This window comes from Sphaeramia orbicularis, chromosome 11, assembly GCF_902148855.1.
Source record: "Sphaeramia orbicularis chromosome 11, fSphaOr1.1, whole genome shotgun sequence".
Taxonomy (NCBI): domain Eukaryota; kingdom Metazoa; phylum Chordata; class Actinopteri; order Kurtiformes; family Apogonidae; genus Sphaeramia; species Sphaeramia orbicularis.
Genome location: NC_043967.1, coordinates 1721391 through 1740729, shown reverse-complemented (window position 1 = coordinate 1740729; position 19339 = coordinate 1721391). Strand labels below are relative to the sequence as shown.

The 19339-nt window shown below is 38.8% G+C and overlaps 1 protein-coding gene across 1 annotated transcript; it reads left to right on the top strand.

The window, feature by feature from the left end:
* Window positions 1–1748: 1748 nt before the first annotated feature.
* lix1l (limb and CNS expressed 1 like) lies at window positions 1749–18112 on the top strand. Its single transcript, XM_030147217.1, has 6 exons — window positions 1749–2364; window positions 7590–7753; window positions 8047–8187; window positions 13768–13863; window positions 14179–14256; window positions 15667–18112. The coding sequence occupies exons 1-6, from the start codon at window positions 2007–2009 to the stop codon at window positions 15916–15918; spliced, it is 1089 nt and encodes a 362-aa protein (XP_030003077.1). The 5' UTR covers window positions 1749–2006; the 3' UTR covers window positions 15919–18112.
* The last annotated feature ends 1227 nt before the right edge of the window (window positions 18113–19339 follow it).

Genomic DNA, 19339 nt, shown 5'->3' with positions numbered 1-19339 from the left:
TTTGTGTTATTTGTGCATTACTGTTCGCATTCTGTAGGTTCTCTACTACTACTCAGAACTTGGAACAGATGAGCTGTCAAACTTTTGATGACAAAACATTCTTAAATTGCTGTTATTTACACTCAAGCCAACATTAACTGCACGTGTTTTTTTGTTTTTGTTTTTTTTTTACACATCAGTGAATGAGGTTTAATTGTCCATCATACTGATGTGTAAACAGATATAATATTGACATATTGCATGCTGTCTTTAACTGCACATCTTGTGTTACAAAAATATACCTAAAAACTCCCAACACAGTTTCATTCAGGACTAACAAAAACATATATACTGGCACTTTGTACGCACAAGAGTGCATTTACACATGTTATTAAATGACAGTGCACTGAGCTCACAGGCAAACACAACTGAACACTGCAGATAAAACTAAACTATACTGAAAAACTATAATGAAAAATCCAAAACTATTAGAACCTTGATACAGACACTCATCATTTACTCATTACAATGGTATCCAGCAGTGGTTCCCAACCTTTTTTGGCTCGTGACCCCATTTTAACATCACAAATTTCTGGCGACCCCAGACATTCAAAACAGAGACTTTTTTTTTGCTAAAATTAATTTGTTTTTGATCATGTAATAGTTTGCTTTCTATGTTGCAAATAAGCATTCATTTTAGATGACATTTTGACAACATATAATGTCTATTATTGTGGACAGAGGCAGTAAATCCAGGTGTAGATTACTGCACAAAGGGAGAATGTGATTTTCCTTGGTCAGGATCTGTCCAGTCAGTCCAGCTGTGATTTACAAGGAGGACAATTAATACTGAACAAACAAGAACTGAAACTATGAATTATGAAAGAGCTGCAGCATCTGAAACTGACCACAATGAACATTAGACACAGAAACAGAACCACAGACAAACACAACCACAGACAAACAGAACCACAGACAAACAGAACCACAGATGAACAGAACCACAGACAAACACAACCACAGACAAACAGAACCACAGACAAACACAACCACAGATATACAGAACCATAGACAAACAGAACCACAGACGAACAGAACCACAGATGAACAGAACCACAGATAAACAGAACCATAGACAAACAGAACCACAGACAAACAGAACCACAGATAAACAGAACCACAGATGAACAGAACCACAGATAAACAGAACCACAAACAAACAGAACCACAGACAAACACAACCACAGATAAACAGAACCACAGACAAACAGAACCACAGACAAACAGAACCATAGACAAACAGAACCACAGATAAACAGAACCACAGATAAACAGAACCACAGATGAACAGAACCACAGATAAACAGAACCATAGACAAACAGAATCACAGATAAACAGAACCACAGACAAACAGAACCATAGACAAACAGAACCACAGATAAACAGAACCACAGACGAACAGAACCACAGATGAACAGAACCACAGATAAACAGAACCATAGACAAACAGAACCACAGACAAACAGAACCACAGTGCTGCAGTTTCACACTCACAGTTTGTCTGTTATGGATTGGGATTTTCTTTGTCAACTCACCATATATTTTTTATTAGTAAGTTATTTTATTTTATTTTATCAATTGCTAGAAATTTCAGGTGACCCCATTTGAATTTCAGGTGACCCCACGTGGGGTCCCGACCCCAAGGTTGAAAAACACAGGTCTAAAGGGGCTAAAGTACTGTTGGAGTGGTCCTTGAAATCCGAAAGCGGAAAATACGAGGGGTCCGTGAAGCGGCATTTGACTGACAATCCCTCCGCCTAATCCACACAGTGGATGCAGAGCGGAGCCGTGCCGTGCCGTGCCGTGTCGAATGAACGGTCGGATATCCACTGGTGTCGGCTGGGACTGACAAAGCCTGGAAGCCTCCTCCACTGGACCCTGAAGCCCAGCTCTGAAGCCCAGCTCTCCAGCCGGAGCCGCCTCCTTCCTCGTACCTCAGCCGGACTTCAGCCCCTCTGTTCGGACAATGGACTCCACCGTGCTCCCGGACACTCTCCGCCCCCAGAGACTGCAGCCCGGGATCGGATTGGGTTCGGGACAGACCGGGACCCTCCGCTCCTCTTTGAGACCCGGGGTTACGGTCCCTATCCCGCCTCTCCTGCCGTCGCCGGCCTCCCTCTGCTCTTCGTCGGGGCCTCCTCCGCCGCCCCCTCCGCTCCAGCTCCACAGCCTGTACGGCGGCGCGGGGCTCGGCGCGGGGCTGGGCGCGGGGCTCGGGCCGGGGGCCGGCGGACACTGGAGCCCCGGGAACCCGGCGGTGCTGAAGGAGGCGGTGGAGGCGGTGGTGCGGAGCTTCGCCAAACACACGCAGGGATACGGCCGAGGTAAAAAAGAGTTCATGTGTTTACATTTATGTTCTGTTAGAGTTTCGAACAGCAGACTTTAAACTGCGCCATTTGTTTGGATGGAGAACAACAGAAGAAAACACACACATATGAAGAGCCACTCCATCCATGAGCAGCTTTACAGTCAGACAGGGTGTTCTGGGGATTCCAAAGCAGCCTGTGCTTTTGATATTTACATACCTATAGTAAATTGGCTACGACTGTTTAATAATCGGATTACCCTCCAAAGCACTGGAGGGGATTACATGAACAAACAATAAACTGTGATTTGTCCCAGATGGCCATGGTCAAAAAGAAGCATGGAGGTTACATTCAAAAAGCATGGAGTTTACATTAGACAAGGAGATTTAATGTCAACTGGGAAAACAACAAAGAAAGCATCTATCTATCTATCTATCTATCTATCTATCTATCTATCTATCTATCTATCTATCATACAACTACTCCTGATGTTGATGTTTCTAGACTATATGGACAAAATATTTCCACACATCCTGGCTACAGCTCATAGGATGTGTTGGTCAGGCTGATTTGAGATATAAACATCAGTATTTCGTGAGCTGTGAAGAACTTTAGAGGGAGAACATTTAAAATCATGGTCATGATAAAAATAAATAAAATAAGTAAAAATCAATGTGAGAGAAACTGAGGCATTTTGGAAGGAAAGATCATTTAAACAAAATTAATCAAGTCAACGCAATGATATTTATCACAATATAAAACAATATTACGACATAAAGTCATTAGTTTTTTGTTGCCTAGTTAGAAAAGAAACACCTGGATTCAAGGGGTCCCAATACTTTTGTCTATCTATCTATCTATCTATCTATCTATCTATCTATCTATCTATCTATCTATCGTTCTATCGTTCTATCGTTCTATCGTTCTATCGTTGTACTGTTCTGTCTGTCCGTCCGTCCACACTCAGTGTTCGTACCAGGTGCTAATAGGATTTCTTTCCAAAAGCTTGTCCTCTTGTGCTCTGTTCTTCCTCCATCCTTTATCCTATTTAGGCTGCTTAACACCTTCAACATTGACAATGATGGAAGACTGTTCATTATGGGCTCTGTATTGTCCTCCTTCAATTTTAGTTTTTGTTTTTTTTTTTCTTACTGTGGATATGAAACAGTAGGTGTTAAATAAATGAATGCATTTAGCTGAGTATCAGTTTTTGCAGTAATATTTCCCAATCGACACTGTAATGTAATTTGGCTTTCCGCTGATTTTCTTTGTTATAATTGTCATAATAAAATGACAATGTTATTAAATAGAATTGACTAGTTTTCGAGTTTGTAGCTTCGTCCTTCTCTCTGTCCCAATATTTCCTGTCTCTTTCCAATTTTAACTTTGAGGAAACATAAAAAAAAAAACCCAGAAAAAACTAAATAACACGTGTTATCTTATCACAGTCACTGCTGAACTTTTGAGCTTTACTAAAATAACTTTTCCAGTGTCACTTTTCTTTCCTCTGTTGGCTGGACAGGCTTCACACATTGTAAGACTGATTAATAATACATACTGTGAGTGAGTTGTATAGATTTAGATCCGTTGTACAGTAATATTTCATTTAGGGATAAGCAGGCTGGTCAAGAGATCTTTTTTTTTTTTAAGGTAGAATAATGATCCCCCTTAACAGTTTCCCCACTTCATAAAACGCTGGCAAGCTTCAATCAAACGACAAGTTTTCCTGTAGTTTTCTCTGGTTTCTACAGACTTCTGCTGTGTATGATGGCTTTGTGTTGTCATTGCATCTGACTGGAAATACTGCATTTTTACTCTATTTTGGACCAGCATTATTACCATACGGACAATATCTAGTTTAAGTAAACATTAGCTCTCATTTTTGTGTGCATACAGCTGCAGTTTTTCTATTTATTATAATAATAATAATAATAATTAATTATAATACTGCTTGATACCCACAGCATGAAAATTAGTATTTATGCTGGACCTGAAAAAATCCAATAAGAATATTGATAGTGTTTTGTTGTCTTCATGTAATGGCAAAGTTTGTAACATTTGTCTTGTGTTGGTCTCTCTTTGTCTCTCCCTTCATCCACTCAGTGAGCACCAACAGTGAACGAAAAAAGCAGTGAAATAAAATCAGAAAAGATTTTTTTCTTTGGTATTTTATTTTCACAGCAGTTTTTGCTCTAAAACAAACATAAACTTGCTCTGGTGCAGGGGTGTCAAACATGCATCCTGGGGGCCAAATGTGTCCCCCCAAAGGTTCCAATCCGGCCCCTGGGATGAATTCACAAAGTGCAAAAATTCCACAGTCCAGGCTGTGGAACTCATTTTAGTTCAGGTTCCACATACAGACCAATATGATCTACAGTCAAATAATAACAGCAGAAGAACCGACAAAAAAGAATGACTGCAGATTTTCTTCTTGGTTTGATGTGAAAAAAAAAATATTACACTGTGCCTATAAATAATGACAACTTCAAATTTTTGTCTTTATTTTAGTGCAAAAAATAACATTAAATTATAAAAATATTTACATTTACAAAGTATCCTGTAACAATAAAATGTGAATAACCTGAACAAATATGGACAACCTGAAATGTCTAAAGAAAATTCTGCACAATTTGATTGTGTTTAGTGTCTTTGTAAATCTGATCCATAATGCACATGTAGAAATGATAAGTTGAGGCAGAATATTATTAAAATTGCACTTATTTTTCTTAAGAAATGTCATTTTTTTCAGGTTATTCACATCTTTTTTGTTTGGGTAGTTTATAAAAAGTAAGTATTTTCATCATTTAATGGGTTTTTTTGCACTAAAACACAGACAAAAATTTGCAGTTGTCATTATTTCTAGGTTATTCTGTCATTATTTTACTGGTCCGGCCCACTGCAGATCAAATCAGGGTGAATGTGGAACCTGAAAGAAAATGAGTTTGAGAGCCCTGCTCTAAGGGAATGTTTTAGAGGGAAATACATCCAAAGCAAATACCCCCCCCCCCCCCCCCCCCCCCCCCCCCTTGTTCTGTGGGTCTGCAACAGAATAAGAGGTGTCTATGAGTGTTTTTCCCTGAGGTTTGGACTGAGAAGAGTAGCTTCATATTATTATGCCCGTACATGCATAAAAACTCATGCCCCGAAGAAATGTCCTGAACACAGAAAAAAAAAAAGAAAAAAAGACCGAAATAGAAAATACAAGCAGATAAATACACCACTACAAACAGACAGAGGGTCAGAAGTGACAATTTAGGGGATTATCATTGAAATTGTTTCTATATTGCAGTTTTATATTTTATCATTGTAATAGTTCTAACATTTTCATGTCATTTGCAAATAGTCTAAAACCTCAAACAACTGTAGCATGTTTCCTTTTTCTTTTTAGTCAGGACCAAAAATCAGCCTTTATTGGCTACTACTGTGTGGTATTTGATTTGCACCTGAGAAAAAAAACTGACTCAAGACAAGAAAAAAAAGGAAACAGTTTTCACTGTCTCCAGTTCAGTGACACTTCATCCACTCACCCATAGTGCTGCTGATCCTGAAGAGGCTCACATTTGTTTGGAACAGTACATTTGATTTTGTGCCCATTTGTCATTGTAAATTGCAAAATCTCTCTCCACCCAGGTGTAGAAAACAAACACCCAACACTTTTGAGTGTCTCATACACTAAAATATTGCTATTAATGTACTTAAATAAAGCTAGCCTAGTGACATTTATTCTTCATACTAAGGATCTGCATAACCAGTACAGTTTAAAGTTAAAACAGTACAGCACAGTCACCTTTTCTGAAGAATCAATTATTATTATTATTTGGGATGGGGTTGTTTTACTTCATAGAGACACAGAGCTAATATTTATGGCATGGTTTCTGCCTGTTTAACCGTTTCATGCATACTGGTCACTCCAGTGGACAGTTATTCAACAGCTGTTCTCTTGTATTTTCATGGATTTGTTGTTTTAGTTCCATATCAGCCAACGCAGTGGACGCTTATGCACCATCCCATACACTGTAATTCATCCCATTACTGTAACTTTCCTGTAAACCTGATCTGCAGTGACATATTTGTGTATAAAGCAATTGCTAATTAGACTGTAATTAACAGTTTAAAAAAAACAAACAAAAAAAACATTTTTTTTTTACATATTATCTGAGTGTGTAATATTATAGCATGTTAAAATGTGAGAAAATATCAGACTAGCAGCATTAAAAATGTTTTTATTTCATAGTTTTCACACTGTATGTCGCTTCAAAAATGAAACACATGGTGTCCAGCTTAGTGGACATTTTTGTAACTTCATGAAAAGTAGGTTCATAAAAAAATTTCAATCACATTGTTTTTTTTTTCATGCCTAAAGAGGAATAAAAATAGTCAGAAAAAAATGGCATAATTCATGCATGAAAGGGTTAATGTTAAATAAACTCAAATAAAGGTGTCCATCGTCACCACAGGCACATAACACAATCTCTGTAAGATACTGTAATAGCCTAACACTTATAAATATTTATTTTTTATGATGTGTCCTGTACGATCCCTTTGAAATAAAGATCAAATGATAATGAAGAGTGGTTTCAATCCAAGATCATGAGATCACCCAGTCCTGGTCTGAGTATAGTGCTGTGCTGTAGTACCAAGATGATTTGACAGAGACTCTGTTTTTGTCTAAAGCTGCATCAGTGAAGGTACTAATCTGGATTCAGACTGTGTATGTGAGCCAGCAGCAGACTGTCTATGTTTAAATCAAACAGTGAGAACACAGCAGGAAACATATGTGTGGAAACAGCAGTCAAAGAGTCCTGGAGAATGTTGACTGCGCTCATGTCTCCCAGCAGGCACAAGTCCAAATAATCATTTATGACTTCGCTGTAATACTTTTCTTTGTTGTCGTTCCTTTTTGGCTCAGAGGAATGCAAGTTTGTTGCATGAGCAGAAATTGAACAGGCTGTGGGAGCGTTTCTTTAAAGAGCTCCTCTGAGATGAGGCAGAATTTCCTCTAAGCAGCCACCTAAATGTTTTCAAAGCAGGAAAATCCCCTGGCATCCTGGAGATGACCCCCCCCCCCCAGTGCTTTCCACCTCTGTGTTTACAGAGGATGTTGCAGAGCACAATCAGTGACTAATGGCACTCTTATTGTGAAATCATAACAGCTGTCATTCTTACGTTTTGGAAACAGCGATATGAGATCATTTCAGACAGTGCTGCTCTAATGCGGTGTTGCTGCTGTCTGTTCTCTCTAGTGAATGTGGTGGAAGCTTTACAGGAGTTTTGGCAGATGAAGCTGACCAGAGGGGCTGACCTGCGAAATGGAGCTCTGGTCGTTTATGAAATGGTCCCATCCAACAGCCCACCGTATGTCTGCTATGTCAGCCTTCCAGGAGGCAGCTGCTTTGGAAGTTTCCAGGTACAGAATCTGCATTTGGTTTGCATGATTATTATAAAAAGTGATGCAGGTGATTTATCAGAGAGGATGTACTGTGTTCAGGAGAACCCTTTGCATGATGAATTGTATGTGACTGATGTGCAGCATTATATACAAGCTTACAAAATGTGTCATCTGTGCTCCACCCATAAAACTCTAAATAGGATAACTAAGATATTGTGCTTTCCACACTCCACAGTACATGTGCGTTGTTGGAAACTTAAGTCTTTGTATGTGTAATTGTGTCTGACCATTGACAACTGATGTCCACACAGTTCTGCCCCACCAAGGCGGAGGCACGACGCAGTGCCGCCAAGATTGCCCTAATGAACTCCGTTTTCAACGAACACCCCTCTCGTCGCATCACAGATGACTTCATTGAGAAGAGTGTCAGTGAAGCCCTCGCCTCCTTCAATGTATGTACTAGAATGTGGTTCTGTCTGTTTTTAGTTGGCCTTTTAGCACATGGGACCAGGACAACAGATAGAAATCTGCCTTTTTGGTTAAGTTTAGATTATTTTCATCATCCCATAATTTCATTGTGCTACATAATGACAATAAATTCTATTCTATTCTATTCTATTCTATTCTATTCTATTCTATTCTGTTCTTTTCCATTCTATTCTATTCTATTCTATTCTATTGCTTAGAGCCCTGTCCCTGTTAAATAAATAAATTAAATGTACAGTTTAAGGGTTAGCGGCTTTAGATGTAAATCCATAACTAATACAAAGTCCCAGAGGCCCTGTTCAGACAGGACACTTTTATTTTTATTTTATTTAACCTTTATTTAACCAGGAAAAAGATCCCATTGAGGTTAAGAACCTCTTTTCCAAGGGAGTCCTGGCCAAGAGACAATATGAAACACAACACATAGTTACAACATACAGTTACCTCAGTGGTCCCCAACCTTTTTTGTGCTACAGACCGGTTTCATACATGAAAATTTTCTGCGGACCGGTAAGAGGTGTGGGGGTTCCAATAACAAAAAACTGTATCAGTTCAGAGCATGTGATCTGAAACACTTAAACTGTATATCAGACAATTCCACTGATTCTACAGTAGAAGATCAATTCACTCTAATGCAGAACCAGTGGAACCCTGGACTGGTTTCCCTGAAACTAGACAGTCCCATGTGGGGCTGATGGGAGACACACTGCAGTTGTGTTCCGTAGATCCAGTCTATATCGCAGAAAACCCAGCCTCACAAAAATATGAGGCTGGAAACGGAAGAAGGACTTCCAGGGCTTTTGTGGTGATATCCGCATATTCTGCTTTGACTTGAATCCAGAATGCACAGAGGTTTGAAGTTGTCTCAAACATGGACTGATGTGCTTGAGCAGTTTGGAGGAGCTTGTGCGTCATCTGTTGAGATGAACCTGAATCCTCATATTTCCTTCTAAATGCAGCCTCATCGTTTCTTCCTGAAAAAGTTCTCCAGTGAATTTTGTTTTTGGTTCATTTCTTTAGCTTGTGTTTCTATTGAATCATGAAATGACACCACAGTCTAGCGGTTGTGAGGTGAGGGCGGAAACGGTCGCTTTTCAAAATAAAATCTTCGGAAGACTAATGAAAAAAATTGCTTTAATATCAACCACAACATTTTTTATTCTTTGTGGCCCGGTACCAAATGATTCATGGACCGGTACCGGTCCGGGCACCGGGGATTGGGGACCACTGAGAATAATTTACAGGACAATTCAACCTATGAAAAACACGTGCAAGTCATTGAGTTATTGTCCAGCACTTTGAGTTTGGATTTAAAAGCATTCAGGGAGATCAATTCAGACAGTTTCCAGTCTTCAGTGTCTTCAGGACACTGAATTGAATTTGCAAAGATGCATTACAAATCCAGTCTATTCAACCTGAAATGAAAGCTTCTATCATATTGTCGGCTATAAGTGATCTTATTTATTTGCATATTGAGTGGGAAAGTTAGTTCCCAACAGAAGTGATCACTGAAAACACCTGTGGGGGCACATATTAATGCCTGGTGTGAACAGACACATGTACAACTGAACGTCTGAGGTTGGAAATCTCAGAAGTGATATCAGGGCAAGAGCATTCCACCTTTTAGTGGCAACCATAAATGGAGGGATAAGGGTCATATGTACAGCACTGTGTGCAGTTTGGAAGTGTAATGCAGCCGCTGTAAATGTGATTTGGAAAGTGTTCAGATAAGATATACTTTATTAAAAGGTTAAAAAATAATGTTTACAGCTTTATTATCCACATAGGGAAATTCATTCTCTGCATTTTACTCATCCTAGCACACACACACTACCTAGCATTAGCATTAGCACATAGTACACATTAGGAGCAGTGAGTTGTCATTGAAGGTGCCACTGAAGGACCAACTCAGATGTTTATCAGTACCATGGTATGGTCAGGGGCAAGGTTCTAATACTTTTGGATTTTTCATTCTACTTTAGTTTTATTTAGTTTTGACTTTTTTTTCTCTAATTCAGTTAGTTTTAATTTGTTTTTAGAGCAGGTTTGCTTGTTTTTCTTAGTTTTCGTTATTTTCTAAATGCTTAGTTTTAGTTCAGTTTTAGTTTCTTTACATCTTTTCTCTTCTTCTCTGTCGTCATATTCAAATAAATCCCAGACAGGACTCTTCTGCTTTCTCCCAACTTTAGTCTCCATGTTTCCAGGTAGAGTGGGGACCAGAAGACGACTGGAAACCACAAGTGAACACAAGTGACGAACCCTTAAATATCATATGGTGACAGCAGAGAAAATTGCTACAGCAAAATAAATCGATTTTATATCAATCTGACATTGACAAAGACGAAAACTCAGTGAATTTTATCCATAATTTTTATACGTTTCAGTTAGTTTTGTAAACACACAATACAGTTTCAGTTAGTTATCATTTTTTTCTTTTGATTATAGTTTTTATTTATTTCAGTTAACGAAAATGTTTATACAATTCTAGTTTTCGTCATTTTGTTAGTTTTCGTTAACGATAGTAACCTTGGTCAGGGGCTCTGACAGAAGTCACCTACAGCTCTGGAAAAAATTAAGAGACCACTGCAATTTCCTGTGAAATCAGCATGTGTGCATATATGAGCCTTTCCATTTCTGTGTCTGTTGAATTCTAACACAAACACACCTTATTTTACTGAATAAACACCTGATCCATGTCTAATTTAAGAAGAAGTATAAAAACCACTACTGTGTCCATCACTATCTTCTTACAATAGGATTAGCTGGGTGGCAAAAACAGTGCTGTTAGTGCCACAAAAGTAATTGGAATCCAAAAGTAACTATAGAAAACTACTGGACTTCTGCTTTGACAATGTTCCCAAACTCTGAGGACTGGTTTTTCTTTTTCTTTTTTCCACTTTATCTTTTTTTGTTTATTTTATGTACATTACAAAACAAGACAAACATAGGGGACATTTGGGATACATTGTCTACAATAAACCTTGTGACTAACAATTGTTTTTAGTAGTGTGACGTTGAAATGAAAATGGTCCATTTCTTCCAGTTATCCTGACTCTGTTCTTCTTCAGTGTCAGTCTATCGGTCAGAATCTCCATCTCAAATATTCCATTCACAGTTTGTATCCAGTCGTTAGTTGTAGGTGGTTCTAATCTGCACCATTTTTTGGTAATAGCCTTTTTACAGGCTGGTAATAGTATTTTAAACAAATATCTATCATTTTTTCTTACATTATTACCAATAATACATCCAAAATAGATCACCAAACATGTTTTAGGAATTGCATAACCCAATATCTGAACAATTGTTGAATATACATGATCCCAGAATGACGCAGGTTTAGGACAAAACCAAAAGACATGTCAAGGTCAAGGTTACTTTATTTGTACCCGTGGGTAGATTTGTTTTGCAGTCTAGGTGATTGTTTTGGTATTACAACAATACAGACGTTGAACATGTAAGACAGGTACTTGATCACGCTTACAGACAGAACAAAAAGACAGGACAAAAAGTGCTCAGTGTTCCACCATTCATCTGTATAGCAGCATGGATACGTAAAAGAATAAAATAAATAAGATCAAATAAATAAAAACAAGATGCAATAGAACACAATAAAAACGAGAAAAGATAAAAACAATCCGGTATAAAAACCAGGATAAGAACATAAAATAAAAAAAAATTTGAAATTAGAAGACACAATAATAATAAATAGAGCAAATAAATAGAATAAGTAACTAAAATAAGTAAGTAAAGTGCAATGTCACTATTTCTTCTTGAGCTCAGTGACGGTGACAGGAACAAAGCTGTTTTTATAACGCTGTGTCCTGCACCTGGGACTAAGAACGTCTGTCCAGAGGAAAGGAACTGAAATCCACCTGGTAAAGGATGGGAGTCATTGTTAAGAATTTATGAAGCCATCCTCTGGACCTGTCTAGTGTACAGGGAGGAGGGAGGAGGGAGGAGGGACAAGACTGGGACTGACCCATCAGGTGACTGGACCATCTGACTATTTGATTTAGTGAGTTTTTCTGCAACTGAGGTCTGACCGAACCACGGCACCAGACAAAAAGATCAAACCGACTCAATAAAGGAACGATAAAACAAAGTCAAAATGGTTCAGTCCATGTGGAAGTGTGCCAGTTTTCTAAAACAGTGAAGGCGCTGATGGCCCTTTTTACACACACATCTGCAGTTTTCAGTAAAAGTCAGTTTTTCATCAATTATCGTCCCAAGATGTTTGTATGATTGCACTTGCTCTATAGTCTGACCTTTAATTAAAGTGACTCTGTGCCTGTCCTGTTGTTTTCTAAAATCGATGACCCTATCTTTTGTTTTGGATCTGTTCAGGTGAAGGTAGGACTCCTCACACCACTGGACAGTCATCAGTGACAGGGCCGTGACTGGTCTGCCCCTCTTTGAGTGGGCTGATGATAACAGAGTCATCAGCACACTTAATGATGGCCCTGTTTTCATATTTACTCTGACACATATTTGTGTAGAGAATGCAGAATGGTGGTGACAGGACACAGCCTTGAGGAGAACCAGTGGAGGAGAACACTGGGTCTGACAGAGCCCCATTAATCCTCACTCTTTGTGACCTGTCTGTTAAAAAGTCTAAAATCCAGCCCATCAGATTTTTACTGATTTTAAACTGTTCTAAAAGCATTTAGAAAATAACAAAAACTAATAAATACTAGCAAACCTGCTCTAAAAAAATAATTAAAACTAATTGAATTAGAGAAAAAAAAAGTCAAAACTACATAAAACTAAACTATAATGAAAAATCCAAAACTATTAGAACCTTGCTGTATATGTACCTGTTTTTAATGGCGGGGTAAACTGTATACACATATATTGTGTATATACAGACCACCTTTAGCCTCGATTACAGAACACATTCACTGTGACATTGTTTATACCTTGCAGTGCTTATGCAAGGTCACAATAAATGTAATGACATTTATTTCTGTCCATAGCTGCATTAACTTTTCAGTAAGATTTCAAGAAGATTTGTGATGGGAGAGGTGGACCATTATGTAAAGTTTTCACCATCAAACCACAAAGATGTGAAAGTTTCACGTCTGGACTGTCATGGTTAATCAGTGTGTGAAAATGATGTCTCATGCTCCTGGAACCACTCTTTCACAAGTCTGATGAGCTCGATGACTCTTGGCATCGTTCTGTTCTCTGTCAAACTGATGGTTGTTTCAGAAATGAGAAACTACTCACTAGACCAGTCAGGGTTAAAGAAACTTTTGCAGCTGAAACATATTAATCACTGCAGTAATTATCCAATGGAAGGATCTGAACTATTTGATCACATAAATCCAGGCTGTGTATACTGCATTATATTTTTATATCTATATAATTCTCACTAAACTGAAAACAACTCCCTATTATGTAAGGACCACATCTATTGAAACACAGTGGGTCTTTTGCAAGTGTGTTAGTTGGCCCTGTTTAAGATCTGGTGCTGACTTCAATATCCATCAAACTGTGGATCAGACCATCATGACCTGCTGACCATGAATGCTTGGTTTTGTTCCCAGGGAAACAGAGAGGAGGCTGACAATCCCAACACAGGCATCGGAGCGTTTCGCTTCATGCTCGAGTCTAACAAGGGAAAATCCATGCTGGAGTTCCAGGTGTGTAAAAGTCAGGAATGTGTGCTGAGGAGCATTTGAAGCTGCTTTGACACACCAGTTTGAAAGTAACATCAGATATAATGGATTCTACCTCTGTGTATGCACAGTAATACTTAGCTTTGAAGCAATCTGTTGTCTTTGTTAAAAAATTGATCTGAATGTATGCTCTTAGATGTCAAATGGGGTTATTTTATGGATCCAACATGTTTTATGTTTATTGTTATTGATTGCTAACGAACCTGTGGGAAATTGTAATTTTAAAGGTGGTCACAAGGCTTTCTCTCTTGGGTTACTGTATTTGTGTTTGCGTGTCAGGAGCTGATGACTGTGTTCCAGCTGTTGCACTGGAATGGGAGCCTCAAAGCCATGAGAGAACGACAATGCTCCCGACAGGTAAGAATGCATGGCTTCAGTAATGGACAAAAGAAGGCCGACTTACAGTTGTATGAACATTATCTAATCAAACACACACTTTTCTCAAGTCCTTTCTCTATATCAGTGTTTTCAACCTTGGGGTTAGGACCCCAGATGGGGTCACCTGGAATTCAAATGGGGTCGCCTGAAATTTCTAGTAACTGATTAAAAAAAAACAAAAAAAATACTAATGAAAAAATATATTATGAATTGAGAGAGACAATCCCAATCCATAACAGACATGACAAACTGTGAGTGTGAAACTGAAGCACTGTGGTTCTGTTTATCTGTCAAATGTTCATTGTGGTCAGTTTCAGATGCTGCAGCTCTTTCATAATTCATAGTTTCAGTTCTTGTTTGTTCAGTACTAATTGTCCTCGTAAATCACAGCTGGACTGACTGGACAGATCCTGACCAAGGAAAATCAAATTCTCCCTTTGTGCAGTAATCTACACCTGGATTTACTGCCTCTGACCATAATAATATACATTATATAGACTAAAGGTCCTCTAAAATTAACGTTTATTTGCAACATAGTATAGCAAACTATTACATGATCAAAGACAATTAATTTAGCAAAAAAAAAGTCTCCGTTTTGAATATCTGAGGTCGCCAGAAATTTGTGATGTTAAAATGGGGTCAGGAGCCAAAAGAGGTTGGAACCACTGCTCTGTATCATACTTTATGACTGGGTGACTCTATAAGATATATTCCTTTCATAATGACTCACAGGAGAAAACAGAAGACATTGAAAGTACATTCCAATAAATTAGGTAGATAGTGGATTTCTACATGCCAGTATAAGGCAAGGCACAAATGTACAGCCCTCCCTGCAGAATAAGAATTACTTAAGACTCACAGTTCGATATGAATAGAGTGGAAATAATAAAGCTCACTCATAGGCTTATGAAAAGAGAAATGCTTTCAACCTGTATTAAAAAATGGCTACATTTGGAGTAAATCTATGCTCTACTGGCTGTTTGTTCCAGTTGTTTGCAGCATATCAGCTAAATGCTGCTTCTCCATGTTTAGTCAGGACTCTGGGTTCAACTACTTGATAGATCTAATGCTGCATTTCCACATGCAGATTTCGGGTGTAACTCAATTCTTCCAGGAAATTATGTTTTTTCAAAAGAAACAAAATTTTGCCTTTTTAACGGTATCATGATATATTGTGATATATCGCATTGTGATCCTAGTATTGTGATTTGTATCGTATCGCTGGATTCTTGCCAATACACAGCCCCAATAACAACATTAAACTACTAGTGAAAGAACACAAAAACCCATCACCGTAAAGACCATTCTATAAGTAACATGATTTATTCTGATTTGTCAGAATGAAAGTCCTCTGTCTGTGTGATATCCCGGAACTTCCTCTGCTTGCAGGAAGTGTTGGCTCATTACTCCCATCGGGCTCTGGATGATGACATGCGCACTCAGATGGCTGCCGACTGGGTGAACCGAGAGCAGAGCGTTGCGAGCACTATCGCCCAGGAGCTGGCTGCCACAGAGCGAGAACTGGAGGATGCCAGGCTGGCGGGCAGAGAACTGCGTTTTTACAAAGAGAAGAAAGACATCCTGATGCTAGCTGTGGGCCAACTCAGCGCAGCCAACACTGCCACCTTGCCCTCACACTAAGTGCAGTGCTCACCACAGAAACATGCCTTCAGCCTCTCTAGGATTCCTGGTAACAGTACTGAACACTTTTCTGGTTAAAAGGTATCTGGTTTTGTATCTTGTGTTGCGTCATGAGGACCAGGTGATCCAGCCTTGATTACAGTATGCACATCTGTCCAGATAACAAGCACTAGCCGCTATAGCCATCACCTTTTTGTGCCTAGTGAGCACCAGGTAACTGCTTTTTTCAAACTACCTGTAAACATGCTTGGTATACCAGCGTACCAGGGTTTTCTATCTGTATTTACTCCAAATACATTATAGACATACAAAGCCTGCCTTTCACCACTGAATGTACAGGACATACGTTTATGTGACCCATAAAACCAAACAGTTTTGAGTTGTGAAACCTGTTATCTTCACACAAGGTGCCAGACATCTGTGTTTTCTGAATGTGTTTGCTTTGCTTATATGCATGTAATGTTCTGAACCCCAGACAATGTTAAAGGCTCACTGTGTGATATTTAGTGACATCTAGTGGTGAAGTTGTGGATTGACTATCCCAAAGTCTCACCCCAGTGTTGGGTTCATTTGTGTTCAATGTCCAATAGGGAAGCAGATATGGACAGAACCTTCTGTCTGTGCTATGCCTTCACTTTGTTGAGCTTACAGATATGACTAAACTGGAGCAGTGGCACCGGAAGTTAGCTAATAGTTGAGAGACCAATATGATCTTTGGGGAGAAAAAATGAAGAAATAATATCTTAAAGTCAGTGGCCTCATAGATCACTAACATTTAGAACTGTCTCTGTTTTGAGCTCATCTTAACATGCACATGATCTCTACCGACATGTTTGTTGTCACCCTAGTGGATGGATTGCATAGCATGCACACAAATGGAAAAAAAAAGAGTGGAAGTAATTCATCATTTGTTACATACCCTAACAGACATACCTTTACACAGCGTTTCCACTGCGCTGTGGCAAAATCCTTGCCACCACACCATGCATTTCATACAAAAAAATCATCACTGTCACATTAGACTTATTCTACATATGTATAATATATGATAGGCCAGGACAAACGGCCTGCCCCCTCAAATGAAAGTTTGTAAAGATTCAGGAGGTAGGGAAAAGATAAATGATGTATGTACACCCCCCATAGTATTATAAGTAGAATGGAAACCGGCCGACCCCCAGGCCGAACTACAGGCCCCCCCCCGATTGCACACCACCACACCAAGAGATCACTTCTACAGGAAACACTGCCTTTACATACATATCCTCCTTGTATGAACTGGGTTAATTTTGACCCAGCACAAGATGAATCTCACTGATGTGGCTTCACCAAGTTTAAAAACTCCACACTTTTCCAGAGTGCATTTGATAGTTTTAAAATCCTACATTCTCACTCCAGTCAATGCTTTTTCACACAGCACTAAACGATTTGACTATATCTGCCGGTGACATTCAACATCAAAATCACTCACAATGAATGTATTTTAATAGATTCTGAACAGAAAAGGGCAAATGTATAGATTCACCATTTTTTAAAATTTGACACTGATGAATCTAATTTGCATTTGTACAGATTTAACCTGGAATGGTCTCGGTGTACAGAAATGTTTAGCACCATAACCAAATATTTTCATTGTTGGCCATTTTGGACCCCTTTGGGAAAGTATTCATGTAAAAAAGAGCGTTTTGTTTTGTTTTCACTGTCATCAAATACCAGATGGGGTCCAATTGGACCCAAGCAGTATGAAAAAGTGAAGGTTCACCCCAGTTCCACATTCAGTACAGTAGGTCATGATAATGCATGTTAATGCTGGATGCCATTTGCCATGAAAAAGATGAAGAAGAGGTCCATTCTGAGGTACTGTAGAAACATGGTGGTCCATGTTGACCTACTCCCCATGTGGATCTAATCCTCTCGTTGTAAACCCATGGACAAATAGTGATTACCATTAGTGTGTGATTATACATGAAGTCATATCATTTTTAATGTTATTTTCCATGTTGCTATTAGATCCTCCTGAGTCTTACACAGTGAACCTTTATGATTAAGCAAAGAAGTGAAGTCCTCACAGAGGCGTGGCGACAGTTGTTGTGTGCATAGAGACGTACTTATCGGCTCGGGACGATAAATTGTTGGTACTTTGTCCAGATTTTTTTGTACAGATTACTAATTTCTCTGATAACAGGTCAGGTCTTTACAAAAGGACAACAAACCATCACTATAGTATGTTTTCTTGTTATAATGTGAAGGAAAACAATTTCAGCTTTTAATGTGTTGCTATACGACACCAGCAGGATGTACAGTGTACTCTGAATTAAAGGACCTGCAATGCTAAGTAATGCTTTGTAGACTGCACATACATAGAGTTACAGGAGTAGATGAAAAAAAACAAATGTTTGGTACACTCCGGTGCAAGCACCAGTCCACACAGTGGGTGGAGATGGAATGGAGATGGAATATGAAGGCCAACAGTTGAGCTGTGGTTTTGAATGAGCTGATTCACTCTGTGTGACTCATAGTCGACACAAAACAGTACCAGCAGTTGTTTCTGACATAGTAGAAACAGAAAGGTTGTCAGCAGTGCCCTTGAGCCTAAACCAGTTTATGCGAGTCTCACTTAAACATCTTCAAGTCAATTTTTGTGCTAATTAGATGTGCTTTATGTGTTGCCTTCAGAAGGCTTTTAAGACTTCATTAAATGGAGGTGTTATCATATGTGAGGCCTCTGTAGGAAGTGACTGTGAGCAGAACTTCTGCCAGTTTAACAACAGGCTCTGTCTCTGCTTAGTGTTGGATTGTCAACAACATAAAGTGATTACGCAGAATTTGAGGAGAGGACAAATCAATAAACAAAAAGTGAAGAATGAAGAATGATTCAAACCAGACCAGTTGAATAATTAGTTGCTGTATCTACTCCCTGTGCCTTTGTGGAATTAGTAGCATCAGGCACTTAAAGAGGGTTTGGGGTCTTTAAATGATGGTTCTCCTCTGCCTCTCGTGTTATTACATATTAAGAAAATGTAATTATTACATGCATTGCTACTGCTATTCTACCTTAAGATGTTACACAACTTCAGATTATGAAGGATTTCTGAAACTACATTACTTTTTGTGTACATTTATAATCAGTGCTTTGGTGCTAAGCTGCTAACTACACATGCAGCATGAATAGGAAAAAAAACAAACAAAACTGTTTAATACCAAGTTAAGATCCTGGAGCTCTTTGGATTCAATGGTGAAACACTTCAGTGTTCATCTCACAGTTGTGTAGTTTGAATCCTCTCCTGTTCAAGTAGTACCATGCTTTTCATTTTTGTTTATTTGTGTTTTAAACTCTCTTGCATAAAACCACCTCAAGCTTATATGTCAAGTATTTTAAGGAGGTGATAATAGTGAGGCTGGAGTTACTGCATTGTGTGTTTTT

Excerpts from the sequence above, each read along its gene's own strand:
- lix1l (XM_030147217.1), top strand. The coding sequence starts at position 2,007 with ATGGACTCCACCGTGCTCCCGGACACTCTCCGCCCCCAGAGACTGCAG. Across the intron at positions 2,365-7,589 it reads CACGCAGGGATACGGCCGAG|TGAATGTGGTGGAAGCTTTA; the intron begins GTAAAAAAGAGT and ends TGTTCTCTCTAG. Across the intron at positions 13,864-14,178 it reads AATCCATGCTGGAGTTCCAG|GAGCTGATGACTGTGTTCCA; the intron begins GTGTGTAAAAGT and ends TTTGCGTGTCAG.